This window comes from Phascolarctos cinereus, unplaced genomic scaffold, assembly GCF_003287225.1.
Source record: "Phascolarctos cinereus isolate Bilbo 61053 unplaced genomic scaffold, phaCin_HiC Scaffold_5;HRSCAF=322, whole genome shotgun sequence".
In the NCBI taxonomy this organism is placed as follows: Eukaryota; Metazoa; Chordata; class Mammalia; order Diprotodontia; family Phascolarctidae; genus Phascolarctos; species Phascolarctos cinereus.
In genome coordinates, this window is record NW_027555958.1 from 716,449 (window position 1) to 731,953 (window position 15,505).

At 57.0% G+C, this 15,505-nt stretch overlaps 2 protein-coding genes across 4 annotated transcripts in view; one reads left to right on the forward strand and one right to left on the reverse strand.

Moving 5' to 3' along the window:
- ITGB2 (integrin subunit beta 2) overlaps positions 1 to 12,084 on the reverse strand; it is a 41,605-nt gene extending 29,521 nt beyond the window's left edge. Inside the window, exon 1 of one of the 3 annotated variants that reach the window (XM_020973368.2) lies at positions 12,037 to 12,084. Coding sequence is in view for 2 of the 3 variants with exons in the window: in XM_078154579.1 (XP_078010705.1) it covers positions 451 to 516 (66 nt within the window). In the remaining variant the exon portion in view is untranslated. Of the gene's footprint in view, positions 1 to 450; positions 532 to 9,397; positions 9,533 to 12,036 lie in introns of those variants that run through there. The other 2 variants (XM_020973365.2, XM_078154579.1) reach the window with 2 other exon arrangements.
- The window catches only part of SLX9 (SLX9 ribosome biogenesis factor), a 59,435-nt gene continuing 54,519 nt past the window's right edge, over positions 10,590 to 15,505 (forward strand). Inside the window, exons 1-2 of the mRNA XM_078154582.1 lie at positions 10,590 to 10,855; positions 12,426 to 14,407. Of these exons, the coding sequence (XP_078010708.1) occupies positions 14,250 to 14,407 (158 nt within the window). The 5' untranslated portion in view covers positions 10,590 to 10,855; positions 12,426 to 14,249. The remainder of the gene's footprint in view (positions 10,856 to 12,425; positions 14,408 to 15,505) is intronic.

Below are 15,505 nucleotides of genomic sequence, written 5' to 3' on the forward strand. Positions count from 1 at the left end.
GTGCCTGGGGCTGAAGGTCTAGCCCAATGTCCAACCCAGCACCCACCATACAGCATCTGCTCAGTGCCCAGCTTAGTCCCTATGACATGGCACCCACTCAGTGCCCAGCCCAAAGCCTGGCATAGTGCTCACAGCATGGTACCCACTCAGTGCCTAGACCAATATTCAACACAGCACCTACAACATGGTACCCACTCAATACCCATCCCAACACCTGACATAGTGTCTGCAACATGATAGCCACTCAGGACCCATCCCAATGCCTGACAGTACCCACAATATGGCACTCAGTACCCTTCCAAAGCCTGGCATAGTGCCTACCGCATGGTACTCACTCAGCGCCAAGCCTAGTACCTATAACATGGCTCTTGCTCAGTACCCAGGCCAGTGTCCAGCCCAATACCCACAACATAGCACCTACTGAATACATACTTCTTGAATTATCCTTACTTGGTTGGGTAGAAAGGATGAATCCCTCCCGGGCACAGCTAACCAGGGACTTGGAGAAGGAGGCATCAGCTTCCTTAGCCCATCTGGCTGATGGATAAGGCTGGCCCTGGAACAGCAGCTTTCTTTAGCTCCTCATATGGAACTGGTCAGAGGACCCAGAACTGGACTCCAAAAGGCAAGTCCAATTTAATAACTGTTAAATTAACAGGAGAATCAAATAGGGAAACTGAGGCCCAGAGACAGGAAAAGACCTGCCCCAGGTCATACCCTTAGTAAACTGAATAGCTGAACCCTCTTATTTGTGTTCTTGGGTCCCAGCATCAGGTAAAGCAGAAGTAGCCCTGAAAGAACCAAAAGGAGGAGCCTGTAAAACACTCCAAAAGGAAGTGGGTCAAGAAGATAGGTACATCCCTACTTCCTCCACCCTCTCCACACACAAATAGAAGAAAGGGAAGCAGGGAAACCCAGGAGTCAGGAGAGGCTGGCTGAGCTGCCCAGAAATGGCATGTCACCTCTGCAACATCTCTCCTATAGGCCTTCTTCTCTCCTCTGACACTGCTACCTGCCTCATACAGACCCTTTATTGCCCCATGCCTGGACTAAGGCAATAGCCACTGAGGAGGTCTGCCTGCCCCAAGTCTCTCCATTCTAGGCCATCCTCCACTCAGCCATCAAAGTGATTTTCCTAAAGTATAGGTCCAACCATGTCACCCCCTACTCAAACTCCAGTGGCTTCCTATCACCATCCATCCAGTGAATCCTGGCTGTTCTATGAACAAGACCCTCCATCTCTTGGCTCTGGGCACTCTCTCTGGCCACTCCCCAGGCCTGGAATGCTCTCCTTTGTCCACTTTGACTACTGAACTCTCTAGTTTCCTTCAAGTCACAGATAAAACCCCACTTAGTCACAGGGAGGGGGGCAGAGTAATAGATTTGAGTTTTGAACCCCAGGTCACAGAAGACCAGAGCTGGAAGGTCTTGGAGGTCACAGAGCCCAACCTCCTCATTTTACAGATGTGGGAAACAGGGCCAAATAAAGTGACTTGTCCATGGTCATGTGGGAAGAGTCAGCATCCAGCTGGTCCAGGACACCAGCCAGGTCTCTTCAGGAGGGGCAGACTTTGTCAGCCAACTGACTCAGGTCATTGTCCTAGAGTTTCCTGAAGGATTTACAAGCATATCCTTGGACCAGTATCAGCACCCATGCAGGCACAAATTGAAGTTTGTTCTCATCCCTGGAAAGGAGAGTAATTTGTGATTCTGAACCCATGGCAAACATCATTATAGAATAAGACCTTAAAGGCCATTGAGTCATTTTACAGATGAGGAAACTGAGGATGGGGGGAGCATCTGACTCATTGAAGGTCGGTGGAGAGTAAGTGACAGAGTCCCACCCCCCATGACTCCTTATCTGCCTCACTCTTGGAGGTCTCTGTTAACATTTAAAAGCTGGACAATCTATAAAACAGGCTTGTTCCTAGCAGGATCCTTTCCTGTGGCAGCATCAGGTCTGCCATGACGTGGGGTGGGGTGTGCAACTAGAGCCCCAGAGCTTCTCTGGGCCAGAGATGCCAAGGTGTGGGCAGGGCCTAGCCCAGGAAGCAGCCCCAGGTCTACCTCCCCAGCCTGGTATGCTGCCCAGAGGCCAGAGCAGGCTTCTGTGGCTTGGGCAGGCCAGTTCCCAGAGTAACAGGGTTCCTGGGGGGCCAGGATGCTCTGGTTTTCCAGCATCAAGGTGTCTTCAAGCCAAAGAGCTGGCCAGGCCTCGGCCTCCATCCTGCACACACCTGGCTGCCTTTTACAAATTCTGTCCCCAGGCATCCACCTTAGGGCAGAAGAACACTTTGCCAATCTGGCAAACCTGCTCAGTTCCCATGGTCCTCAGTCACGGAATCTCAGAGCTGCCAGAGAGCCCGACTAGATAGATCCCAGCTCCTCTGAGGCCTCGGGGACATCTGGGCCACCCCACACTGGAATATGTCTTCCCCTGGAATGCCCTGACAAGGAGTGGTCCAGCCTCTGCCTAGGGGCGGTAGCACTCCCCCCAAAGGCCTGGAGCACTCAGGTCCAGGACAGCTCTGGTGGCTGGGAAGGTTTTCTTGTTCTCAAGCCTAAAGCAGCTCCTCCCCCTGCTCTGATTCTGCCCTCCAAGGCTAATGAAGACCTCATTCAGGGGGCCAGTCACTTCCAGATACTCGATGAAAACTCTCTTGTAAGGGTCCCCCTGAGGGTACCTGGGTGCCCAAGCAGCAGGCTCACTCCCTATATGCCCAGTGCCTAGCCCTGGGAGGCAATCTACCCACCAGCATTGTGCCTGTGAGACTCAAGAGACAAAAACACCTGAAGAACAACCAAAGATTGATTTGTTAACTTCAGATAGAGCCCAGCCCCCCAACACCTGCCTAGACCAGTCTCCTCAATCTTTTCTCTTATGGTACCAAGGCCAGAAGGTTCCAGCCTGGTTAAGCAAGGTGACCCTCACGCCATGTTTGTCCTGACTCTTCTGGGATTCAAGAGGCCAGCACGGGACCACGGTAAACAGAAAGGGCTCTCCTTCCAGGTGCCCTGTACAAGGAGAGCACCTTGGGGCTCCGGCCCAGGGAAGGCACCCTCCTGCTCCGAGCTGGACCCCATGCTCCTGGACCCCCTCTCCTAGGGCTCGGCAGGTCCCAGGCACAGGAGCACCTTGCCTGCTGAACAGGATACCAAAGGAAGTGGGCTCTCTCACCAGCCTGTGGCTGAGTAGGGCAGAACCAGGAGTAGGGGGTAGTGTCCCCAGAAGAGCGGCTGCAGCTGGGCCCCCAAGAAGAGTCCTGAGGGTGTCTTGGCCCTGATGGGGCCGTGGGCAGCGGCAGCCAGCAGCTACTCCTGGGGCCCTGGAGCTGAGCCCTCAGGAGATGGCCCGGCCCTCCTGCTTCGCTGACCAAGACTGACCCTGGACAAGGTTATGCACTTGTGAGAGGTCGTCCTCGGCCCCCACTCCCATCCCCCACTCTGTTAGGAGGCCATCTCCTATTTCCCTGGGGAACTTTCCCTACACTGAGCTCCACAGTCTTATGGAAATGCTCCCAGAAAGGACCCTTAGCCAGCCTGGGTTCTGGCCAGGCCTCCCTTGCCGTGGCTGGTCCTGGGGAAACAGTTTTTGAACCCAAGTATAGGATTTTATATGGCTCTGTTCAGTTGCATTTTGCTAGGTTTGGCCCGGTGTTTTAGCTTGTCAATCAAGAAAGCAGTCAACAACCACCTACTATGCGCTTAAGCCTTGGACAAGGCTCTGGAGCGCAAAGACTAGTGCTCCCACCCTCAAGCAGGCTGGATTCTGTGGGAGGCAGAGACAACTTGCACACAGGCTGAGGTACACAGAACAGACTGGAAGGAATGAATTCACAGGAGTTTGGGGCATCAAAGAAAGCGTTAACAGGCGGTGGATGGGGCGGCAGGGAGGGCAGTACCAGCTGGGGAGGGGAGGGGGATGCTTCATGTGAAGGTGGTCCTGGAGCCAGGGCTCAGAGCACAGGGCACCCTCCTACCAAGCAGTCAGCACAGACGCGCTATGGACAAAGCCACGTTAGAAACACTCCTGAGTATAACAAACAGCACAACTATCTCTGTGCGAGTGAGCATAAACGGAGCAAAGGTGAACGACAGCATTCTGATGCCAAGCCGTCCCCTGAGTGTCTGCTGCGCCCCTGGGCACATCTGCTGCGCCGTGTCAGTGTGTCCACTGCGCCCCTGGGTGCGACTGTGCATCCCTGGGCACGTCCGCTGATCCATGTCTGCACAGGTCCGCTGAGCCCAGGGGCGGCCTGCCATCTGTCAGGCCAATAAGCCATCCATCCTTCCTCCACAATGCTGGCGAGGCCAGCACAGATCCCTGGGGCACTTCCTTCCAATCAACCAGTAATGACCTCCCTCCATCTAGAGTCCCTGCCCTCCAGGAACGTCTAGTCTGGCCTTGGCCACACTCATTTAAAGGAAAGCACAAGATAGAGACCAGGTAAGTGGGGAGGAATGCCCCGTAGAAGGTGGTAACAACCTCCTTGGGGGGTTGGGGGCCCTCAGCCCTCCGTGTTTGCTCCCCCCCGGACATTGCGCCACCTTCTCCAGGCATGTGGGGGTCCTGGAGATGGTTCTGTGGTGACAAACTCAGGAGAGGCCTGCCAGTCGGTGAGGGCCCGCTGGCGTCTTTGCTGGGCCTGCCGGCCCCTGCTTGGCATGAACCACGCCGGCTTTTCACCACCCTGGCTTCCTGTGGGGCCATGGGGTGGGGGCTGGCCCTGGGAGGCCCTCAGGCTTGGGCCCAACAACAGAATGTAAACAGTCTCCACACAACCACAAGCAAGGCTTCACAGATGTTTACCTGGAAGTGGATGTATTTTGAGGAATAAAATGTCACAACCTGTCTTTCCTCCAGATCTCTATGAAGATGTTTCTTGTCAGATCAATCCAGCGACGGCTTGAGTGCGTGCTACGTGGGCGGCACTGTGCTAAGTCAGCCCCATTCACTTTTCCTGAGATCACTACAGTGCCCAGTTTGGAGTCAGAGGAGCTGGGTTCAAGTCCCACTCTGGGCCAGTCCCTGGATCTCGGCGCCCCAGGTCTGGCTCTGAGGGGCAGTCAGAGGGCTCTGTGTCCCCCACATCTCTTCTGGGGCACAGAGCCTCATGTTGGCACTCAGAAATGACCGGGAAGGGCTCGGCGGTTCAGAGGCCTTGGCCTCAGCTGGCCATGGAGGGGAGTTCCCTCCTTCCTTCCCCAGAGAAGGAGCCTTCAGGTCACAGACTCTCTGACACACCACAGAGGGTAGAAGGTGGGCTGAGCTAGCCTTAGACCTCTTCCTGGACCACAGTTAGGCCAGGAAGATGAGACTGAAGCTGTCCCCCTCCCCCCAGTCCCTTGGTCTGCTGGCTCCCCAGGGAGTCGACTGCTCACGCTGTGAAGGCTAAGGGTGCACAAGGGGGCTGTGAGGAGGGTCCAAAGGTGAGCTAGGGCAGACTCTCACCCCGCGCCTGCCCTGACCCTGGCTGAGCACTGGGCAGGCTGGGGGGCTTGGTCCAGGTACCCCTCCTCCCGGCTTTAGGTGTTCCCCCCCGGAGAGAGTTTCTCCTACGAATGAGTCTGAATGACATTTCTCAAGCAAAGCCCCTAGCACGGTTACCTGACCATTCCCTAAGGCACAGCATCCTGCACACAGTAGGTGCTAAAGAAACGTGTGTGTCATTGAACATGGAAAATGCCAGGCTGACCAGCAGACAGGAGCGCCTGCTTGGGGCAGCTCTTTGGAACCGGCCTTTCTGCTTGATTTTCTAAGCATTTATGGAGGCCTTCTGCAGGTCAGGAACGTGCTCCTGGGAATATAAAGGCTCAAAGGAAAAGCCGCCAGCCCTCCAGAAGCTGACAGACACAGTCCATCCGTCCCCTCCTGCTTTTTACCTGCATAAACGCTTTAACCCTGGGAGTCACCAAAGGGTTGAAGCTCTCAGGGATTGGGACTCTCTCCAGGGTGGAGCCTATCCAGCATAGCTGCCCCCACCTCAGCCCCCACCCCCTGGCTGGCACCCTGGGGTCTTTGCTGGAGCTCTCTGCTTGTCTAGACCCCAGCCTGGGGAGGGCCAGGGCACCAGGGCTGAGAGCCGGCTCCACGCTCTCTTGGGAGCACTAGCTCGGCCATGTCTCCAGCCTGGCATGTTCCTTCACCACCCAACGTGGCAGGGTGGGTGCCGAGGCTCAGGCTCTGCTGAAGCTCTTGGCTTTCTGTTTTCACCTGTGGAATTCCCTCCTTGGATGCCCTCCTGACCAGCGCCCCTGCCCCTGAGCCCACCACTAAAGGCAAACACCTGGCTGCCCTCCAGGTCCTGCGTGAAAATACTGCCTCAGTCTGAGCCACTCTCATAAGATAGCAGTCTATGTGGGTGCCCCCAGACAGTTCTGTCCCCCGCCCATGGGCTGGACCCAAGAGCGGGAAGAGGCCCTCTTTCCATGACCCCATGGGGAGGCGGTAAGAGCTCAGGGACTCTGGGGGCTGGGCCCACTTCTCCTTCCTGCTTTCCACATCAGTGTAATTTTACAGAACTAGGGTGGAGGGTGGGGGCAATGCTGACAGGGAGCTTGCACTCCGGCTTAGGCAAGAAAACTTGACCGAAAACAGGAACTGCCCCCACCTGCTACCTCCCACTCGTCACTGGAGGCTTGTGCAATGGGATTGGATGGGAGGCCACAGATACATTTCCTTGAGAGGACGGTGCCAGGGTTAGGGCCCCTAAAAATGAGGGGTCAGGCAGGCAGAGCCCATCCAGTAAAAATCACCAGTGTAGAGTACTTATTCAGGGCCCCACCCATCAAAGCCCCAAAAGATGGCCTTGGAGAACTAGAAAAGGGATGGAAATCTGCATCTGGTGGAATAAAGGGGCAGGAGTATCTAGGGAATCATGAAAAACAAAGTGGGGAGGAAGGGATCCATCAGTAGTACCAGGTGTCAAACTGCATGACAAAGCTGTAATTATCTCAACAACATTGACCTGGGGAAGAAGCACCAGCTCTTGGAGAAGGGCTCCCATGGAACAGAAACCTGCAGAGCGGCCCGGCAGAAACTAGGCAAAGGCAAACATCTCCCGCCATCCACCCAGACAAGGCAGAAGTGATCCAGAGGTGGACAGGGACATCGCAAACAAATCAGAGGCTCATGGGAGGACGCGCCTGACAGATGCGTGGATAGGGGAAGAGTTCGAGATCAAGCGTGAGACAGAAAGGGTCGCAGAAGGTAAACGGACCATTTCCATTATGTATCATTAAAAAGTTTTTGCACAAACAAATCCAATACAACACAGACAGCTTAAACTCAACAGGTCCAAAACAGAATTGATTGTCTTTCCCCCTAAATCCTCATCCCCCACCCCTTGCCTATTACTGTCGAAGGCAACACCCTCCTCCCAGTCCCTCAGGCCCCCCTAGGAGTATCCTGGATGCCTCACTCTCTCACCCCCTATATCCAATATGGTGCCAAGGCCTGTCCAGTTCACCTCTGTAACATCTCCCTTCTCTCCTCCCACACTGCCCCACCCTGGCCAGACCCGCATCACCTCCCACCAGGTCCACGGCAATAGCTGCTGAGGGGGGAGGGGTCTGCCTGCCTCAGGCTCTCCCCCCCAGTCCATCCTCCATTCAGCCACCAGACTGCAGGTCAGACCCCTAAACTCCAGAGGCTCCCCGTGGCCTCCAGGATCAAACACTGAATCCTGTCTGGCCTTCAAAGATCTTTATAACGTGTCCCCTTCTGACCTTTCTCCAAGTACTCTGTGATCCACTGAGGCTCACCTAGGACACTTGTCTCCCTCCTCCAGGCATTTTCTTTAGCTGCCCATCACCCATAGCTGGAATGCTCTGCTTCCTGAGGCAGCCTGGTGGTACAGTGGGCAGAGACTACTTACTATAGTAGTGCCACTGGGTGGTCAGGAAGACCCGAGTTCAAATTCAGCTTTGGACACTCGTTAGCTGTGTGACCCTGGGCAAGTCATTTCACCCATTTGCCTCAGTTTCCTCAACTGTAAAATGGACATCATAATAGCACCTACTTCACAAGCTAGTTATATGGATCAGATAAGACCATATTTGCAAAAGGCTTAGCACAGTACCCAGCACACAGCAGGTGCTCTATAAATGCTTCTCCCCTCCCCCTTCCTGGCTTCCTTCAGGTCTCAGTTCCAGTCCTGTCTTCTACCAGACTTCCCTGAACACCGACGCCTGTTGATCCCGTCTGTATGCTATCTGCACGTTGGTTTCCCCATCAGTCCGAGCTTCCTGACAACAGGGACTGGCTTTTGCCTTTCTTTGCATCTTATCCCCAGAGTGTATCATGGGCCTTGGCACCTACTAGGTAATTCATAAATGCAAGCTGACTGACAGTTAACATTAAAAAGGAAGCTGCTGACTAGGAAAAAGGAGGCAGCCAAGGGATGTAGTGGAGAGAGCACTGGGCATTGGAGCCAAGAAGACCTGAATTCCAATCCAGCCTCAGACACTTAACAGCTGTGTGACCCTGGGCAAGTCACTCAGCCAGCTTAACCAAGGTATGTTATGTGCATACACACACAGTCTCCCCTGGAGTGTGTAAGCTCCTTGAGGCCAGGCCTGTTGGATTTCTGACTTTGCATTTCCAGCGGAGGCCATCTCCAGTCCTCCTGATCTACCTCTGGCCACTGGACCCAGCGCTCCTGAGGAGAGAATGAGGCTGAAGATTGCCTCATCTCAAACCAATTCACAAGGAAACCCAACAACTGTATTTCCAGCCCTAGGACAGGGCCTGTCCACACAGGAAATGCCTAATCAATGTTTGTTGATTGACTGGTAGATTGGGACCCTGAGGGCAGGGGCAGACACCCAGGCAGCTCTCAGAGGGAGGGAGTGAGGAGGTGGCCCAGCTGATGGGGCCTGGGCAGGGGCAGACACCCAGGCAGCTCTCAGAGGGAGGGAGTGAGGAGGTGGCCCAGCTGATGGGGCCTGGGTCTGGGTCAGTGCCCTGGGGCTGCTCCCCAGGATGACCCCATGCTCTGGAGGCCTCACTAACCAGCTCTGATGAGTCAGACAATTTACATGTGGAAAGATCTGGGGCCCTTCTGAGGCTTTGCAACCAGGCTTCCTTTCCCCCCTCCCCAGCCTCCAGTGGTTTCAAGAATGAAAACCCAACATTTCCTCCCCTAATGAGTGAAAGAGGTTTGTGAGAGGCCCCTTCCTCAGCCCTCCCTCTGGGCCTGAAGTCTCTCACAGCACCCTGGGGGGCCCAGACCTTCTCCATCAAGGCTTCCTCTTAGCTTTGATCCTCAGGGATCAGCTGACCCCATGGGGAGCCAGAGACAGATGACTGGTCCAAGGTGACCCAGCGGATCAAATCCACATTCTACCCGGTCTAGCCACCCTGGGCCACCTGCCCCACTCTGCATCGTCCACCCACCTGCTTTTCCGAAGAGTGGGCATCTCTGGGCTCTGGGTGTTTTCTCTGGCCATTCCCCATGCCTGGAAGCTCCTTGTCACTCCTTGGTTTCCTCTGAATCCATCCGGAAGCTTTCTCTGAGCCCTCTTAGTCTCAGCTCTCCCCTAGGTTAATTATTTCCTATTTATCCCACTCAGAGCTGGCTTTGTATATACACTTGCCTGCTTCTCATTGTTGTCTAGTTTTGCTTTTTAAGAGGCTGTGCTCTGCCTCATTTCTTACCTAGCCTTAATCACTGAATGGGTGTTGCCTCGGTCAAACTGAGACCTGGGATAGACCTTCCCTTGAAAAAGTCAAGCTCCCCCGCTGCATCCTGGGCCATCTCCAGTCATCCTGAGCTGGCCACTGGGCCCAGATGGCTCCAGAGGAGAGATGAGGCTGGTGACCTTGCAAAGCCCTCCCATCAATCCAATCCATGCACAAGTCCTGGTATCACCTCCTGGCTGTCAGGGTCCTCTTAGAGAAGGACTGGTAGCAGCAATTTGCCTGACTGTAAACTCCTGGAGGGCAGGGGCTGTCTTTTGCCTTAAGGGATATTTACTGATTGATTGATTGAATTTCCTAGCCTGGGCTCCCTAAGTGGGAGGGCAGAACCCGGGTCAATCTGGACTTTACATCTAATTAAGCTCCCAATCAAGCCTTGATGAGCACTGATGAAGTCCCCAAAGGGGGACGCTCTGGAAGGGCAGCACTGACTTCCACCCAGTAGAGAAGGGCTGGCCCCCAATGTCTAGAAAGGCCTGAGGGGTGGAGGGAGAGGGTGCCTCAGGAGCGATTAGGGCCTTCCTCCACCTCTCACTCTGGGCAAGGTCCTGGACCTCAGTGTCCTGTCTATGACTCAGGCTCAGAGCTGGGGGGGAGCAGCAGAGAAGAGGGCTCACCCTCCAGGGGTCAGCCCAAAGCCAGTCTCTGACCAGGAATGGTGATCAGACTGGGACAGGAAAGCCCCCTGAGCAGGGGCCTGGTCAGGAGCCGGGCCCTGGAGCAGGTGTCTGTTGTCTCCTGGGGCAGGGGTGGGGAGAACTACATGGCAGGAGACAGCCAGAAGAGGGACACCTGAGCAAACTGGCAGGAGGGCAAATAAGCATTTATTAAGTGCCTAATGTATGCTGACTGCACAACAATCTTTGCCATCTTAATCCTCATTTTACAGGGGAGGAAACTGGGGCAGACAGAGGTTAAGGGACTTGCCCAGGGTCACACGGACAGGAAGTGTCTGAGGCCAGATTGGAACTTGGGTCTTCCTGACTCTAGGCCCAGCACTCTTATCCTCTGGGCCACCTGGCTGCATGGACATTGCCCGGCACCCCTTCTAGGAATGGCATCCCAGAGCCAGGCCAGAAAGCATGGCCACTGAGGAGAGACAGAATGCCAGCTGGGTGCAGGACCCAGAGAGGTCTGCAAACAGGGAAGGAGCAGGTGAGTGGCCAAAGTCCCCAAGCCGGCAGACATCATTCTAAGGGCCTGCAATGGCGGCTGGGCCAGGGAGACGAGGGTAGGGGCGGTAACGCCCAGCTCTGATATGCCAGGGGGCAGCCCAGCCCCTGAGGCACAGCAGAGAGCCAGTGTAACACAAGGAGGCACCGGTGCCAGAGACTGGGCAGCAGAGCATCCACCTGTCCCCCCCGGGGGCAGGGGGCCTGGCTAGCTGTGGCCAGGTCCTCCCAAAATCTGGGGTGGGGGGCCAAGCCATCGGGTGCAGTCAGAGGCCTGGCCGGGGAGGGCATGGCCTTCCACAAGGTGCCCTCCCCAGCAGCCCTCCTTGATCTCTGCTGGAAGGGTTTTGGTGAAGGGGGCCCCACTGCCTTCCCAGGCTGGGATAGGCATTGCCCGACCCCGAGCCTCACCCTACGCGCTGCTCTCCAGCCCAAGCTCAGTCTGCCCTCCGAGGCTCCCCTGAACCTTTATTCCATATTCAAGAACCACAGACTCTCCAGAGGAAAGACCTTCACAATCATCTAACTCCAGAGAGGAAACTGAGGCCCACCGAGCTTAAATGACTTGTCCAAGGCTGGGCACCTAGCTGGTTAGAGGCAGGACTAGAACTCGGGTGTCCTGAAGGCCAGCCCCTGACCTCCTACTTGGGGTCACCTCATTGTTCCCAACCTCAGTTTCATCATCTATGAAATGGGGATGGGGCAAGACTAGAGGACTAGCTCCTCTGTGACTCCAACAGGAAGTAGCTCCAGGCTCCCAATAAGTTAATGTCTTTGGATGGAATGGGTCATGCACAAAGCCAGCCTGGAAGGGCTGGCTGGACATGTGGGTGGGTCGGTGGGGCCCGCAGAGAGGGAGGCAGAGAAGGGGGGACCCTTCCAGGCAGGAGAACCCTCACTTTTCTAAGACCTCAGGCTAAATCACCCCAGGCCCCTCTTCACAGCTTAAATCCAAATCCTCCCACTCAGAGCACTAGGTCTGCCCAGTGCTGGATAGGCTGAGCAAAAGTTGGAGAGACCAACCTCAGACGGGAAGGGACTTGCCCAGAGTCACACAGCCAGGTGGGACGCGAGGCAGAACTTCGACCCAAGGCCTCAGTTTCCCCAACAAGATAAAGATGATAGATACTGTGGTACCTGACTGCGGACAGACCCAAGCCTTACCAGTCTGGTGCCTTTCTCCCTCCAGCTCAGCTCTTCTTGGGTGGAAGCCTCGGGGAGGGGGCCAAGTCATTTACGGGCAGTCCGGGGGAGGGGAGGGGAGGGGCTGCACCTCCGCCCAGCGAGGTGTCTTTCTCTTTTTCCAGCCTCGGGAGGGGGAGGAGGAAGAGGAGGAAGAGGAGGAAGAGGAGACCTGCCCTGGGGGAGGGGGTGGGGGTCTGGGAGGAGCAGAGGGCTGGGGCCTTATTTACTTCTGCTAATCCCTGGCCTCCTGCCAAGGATGCCCCAGCTCTCTGGGAAGAGATGCCCAGCTCGGCTGCCCCCTGAGCCCCTGCCTCACCACTGGGGATCAGACACTCTGCTCTGCTAATCTAAAACCCACTTTGATTCAGGGGACAGTCCTTGCCTGACAAACAGCTGCAGCAGCTGGGCCTGGGGTCTGGAAGATGCAAGTACAAATCCAGATTCAGACACTTCCTGGCTGAATGACCCCGCCCTAGTCCCTCACCCCGGCTACACGCCAGGTAGGTGGTCTGGAGACACTCATTCCCTTCCCCTGGCACCTCTCTCCCCCTGCTCCGCCCAAGATGCCGGGCACAGCAGGATGCAGTGGGATGGAGGAAGTGAGCTGCCCGTCCTTAAAAGGCAAGCAGGCCCAGGGGTTTCCAGGGGCTTTCCGCCCAGATGAGCCACTACCTGGAGGAGTCTATGGGAAGGCTCCCCCCTCCCTCACAGCCCTGGCTCAGAACTGCTGCTGGGAGCACCCCTGCACCACCAGGGCCCCCCAAGGCCTGCCATGAGAGGAAGGGCAGGCACCCCTTCTCCCTGCCTGCCTGGGGGGGGAGCTCTGGAAAGCCTCTGGAGGCTGGGGCCTGATGCCACCCAGGAAGTCAATGGGAAGGCAGGATTCGAACCCCGGCCCGAAGACTCTAGACTGGCTCTTTCCACTGACCCGCACTGCCAAAGGATTTGTCCAGGGAGGGGGAGCCACTTCCTGAGGGTGACACCCAGGAAGTGGCTCAGGAGGATTTGAACTTGGGACTTCCAACCTGAGGTCCAGTGTTCTATCCACGGCCCCCCACCTGAGTGCACCGGCAGTGCTTTCTCACCCAAGCAGGGCCAAACAAAAAGCCTTCCCTTCTCTCTTCTGGACTCCCCTTTTAACAGATTGGTAAACTGAGGCTCATGGGCAGCTGAAGCATCTTGCCCAGGACCTCAAGGTCAAATCAAAGGGCATTTATGAAGCACCTACTATGTGCCAGGGACAGCTATGTGGCACTGCAGAGTCTAGAGCACCAAGAAGACCTGAGTTCAAATCCAGCCTCAGACGTGTCCTGTTTGACCTTGGGCAAGTCACTTAACCCTGCTTGCCTCAGCCTCATCTGTAAAATAAGCTGGAGGAGAAAGCATCTTTACCCAGAAAACTCCAAATGGGCTCAGGGACAGTGAACAGAGTGCATACTGTGCCAGGCCCTGGGCCAAGCCCCTGCCCTCAGGGGGCTTGCAATCTAATGGCGGGGCATATATCTTTCAAAATGCTGTACAGCCCTGGAGTTCGGCTGGGGGGTAGGGGCGGCCCGAGAGGATACCGGGGAGGGAAGGCCTGGCTCCCCTCCCCCCTCCTTCCAGGGCTCCCAGCTGCTGCGGGGAGGGGATCGAGGAAGGGCAGGAAGCCGGCGGCCCCCCCCAACCCCGGTTCCGGCGGAAAGGGGCCGCGGGCGCGGATCGGGGCATGTTCTTTCTTTCTCCTCCCAGGCCCTGCGCAGCAATTAGGAAGGCTGTAAGACCCCGAGGCTCCCAGGGGAGGGAAGAGGGTGGCGGGTTCGAATGCTGTTCCGAGTGCCTTCCTCTTCTGTAAAAAAAGGGCGTCCTGTCCCCCACTTCGTGGGTCAGGCTCCGCCTCCGGACAACTCCCGCACCCACGAGGAGCTCCTGATGGGGTAATCCGGGAAAGCCAGGCTGCCCCTCCCCGCCCCCAGCTGCCTGGAGGGAGTGCGCACGCGTGCAGCCTGCCCCCCCCGGGCGGGGGGGGTGGTGGCGGTGGGGTGGTGTCCCGGGGGCGGAGCCTCAGGCTCTCCCCCTCCTCGGCTCGGCCCCGCCCCTTCCCATTCCCCAAAAGGAGCCCGGGCGGTGCTGCGGAACCCACGTGCACAGGGCCTTGTTTCCGGGCGGTGGGTGTGAGCACGTGACGGACCCGGCCGTTCCGGAGGCTCAGCATGGTGGGCAAAGTGAGGCGGCCTCGGGCCCGGCTGCACGCAGCCGCGGTGAAGACGGCCCGTCCGGCCCCGAGCGCCAAGGAGGCAGAGGCATCGGTGGCGGCGGCGGCGGCGACGACCACGACCGCGGAGGTGACAGCATGGAGTGGAGCTGGGGGGACAGGTAAGCCCGGTGCACCTCAGGCGGGACCACCGGAGCTGGGCGGGGAGGGGAATGTGAGCAGGAGGGGAGTGGCACTTGGTACGGTCCAAGCGGGGGAAGGGGGGCCCTGGTTGAGTGTGCTCTCGCGAGAGCGACAGGGGGCGCACCGGTGCCGGAAGAGGGGAGAAAACGAGGGAGCAGGCCGTATCAAGTCACATGCTGGCGGGGGCGGGGAAAGGGAGCGCGGGAGATAGTACGGTCCTCTGGCAGCTGGCGTGCTCTCGAGAGAGCGGCAGAGGGCGCGCGCGAGCCGGAGTCGAGGTGGTGAGGCGCGTGGGGGAGCGCGGAGAACTCCTGAGTTCTAGGGGGGAGTCGGCGAGCGCGGAGTCAGCTGCCGTCTGGCTGCCTTTTAGATCACTCCGCACTTTTCAGCGGCGGACGTTTCTACCACCGTGCGCTTGGCGCTATCAGTGCTGTTTGGTTGGCCGGGTGCCAGCCCTGGGCCATTCTCCTCTGCCCAAAGCCGGAGGTGTCTCTGCCTCAGGAAGGCTCCCCAGCTCTCTCCTGGAGACCCCCTTCTGTGAACCTAAGCCCTCCTCCTCTCCTCCCTTGGCTGTCACTGTAGAGGACAGCGCTATGCTTCCAATCCCTTGGGCTGGGATTCATCCCGGACTCCCCACTCCCGGCCAGCGGGAGGCGAAGGCGTGTCTATTTCACCTCCTGGGCGTCTCTTGTCCATTTCACCTCCACCGGTTTCACTTCACCTCCCCACACTCTCCTAAATTCACTCCCTTCTCTCATTTGGTCCTGCCCCCTCCCTGGTGCGGGTCTTGGTCACCTCATGCCTGAACCTTGGCCACAGCTGCTGGAGGGTCTGCCTGCCTCCAATCTCTCCCACTCCTGTCCATCTTCCATTCAGCCACCAAGATGATCTCCCTGAACCCCAGTCTGACCACTCTGGTCTCTAAGACAAAATCCTCTGTTTGGCCTTCAAGGCCCTTTATAACCCAGCATCCTCCTCCCTTTCCATGCTTCCTATACCTCGCTCCCCTCCATGTTCTCTTGGATCCTGTGGTCTCCACATTCCAAGAACAAGACCCCCCCCATCTCTGTC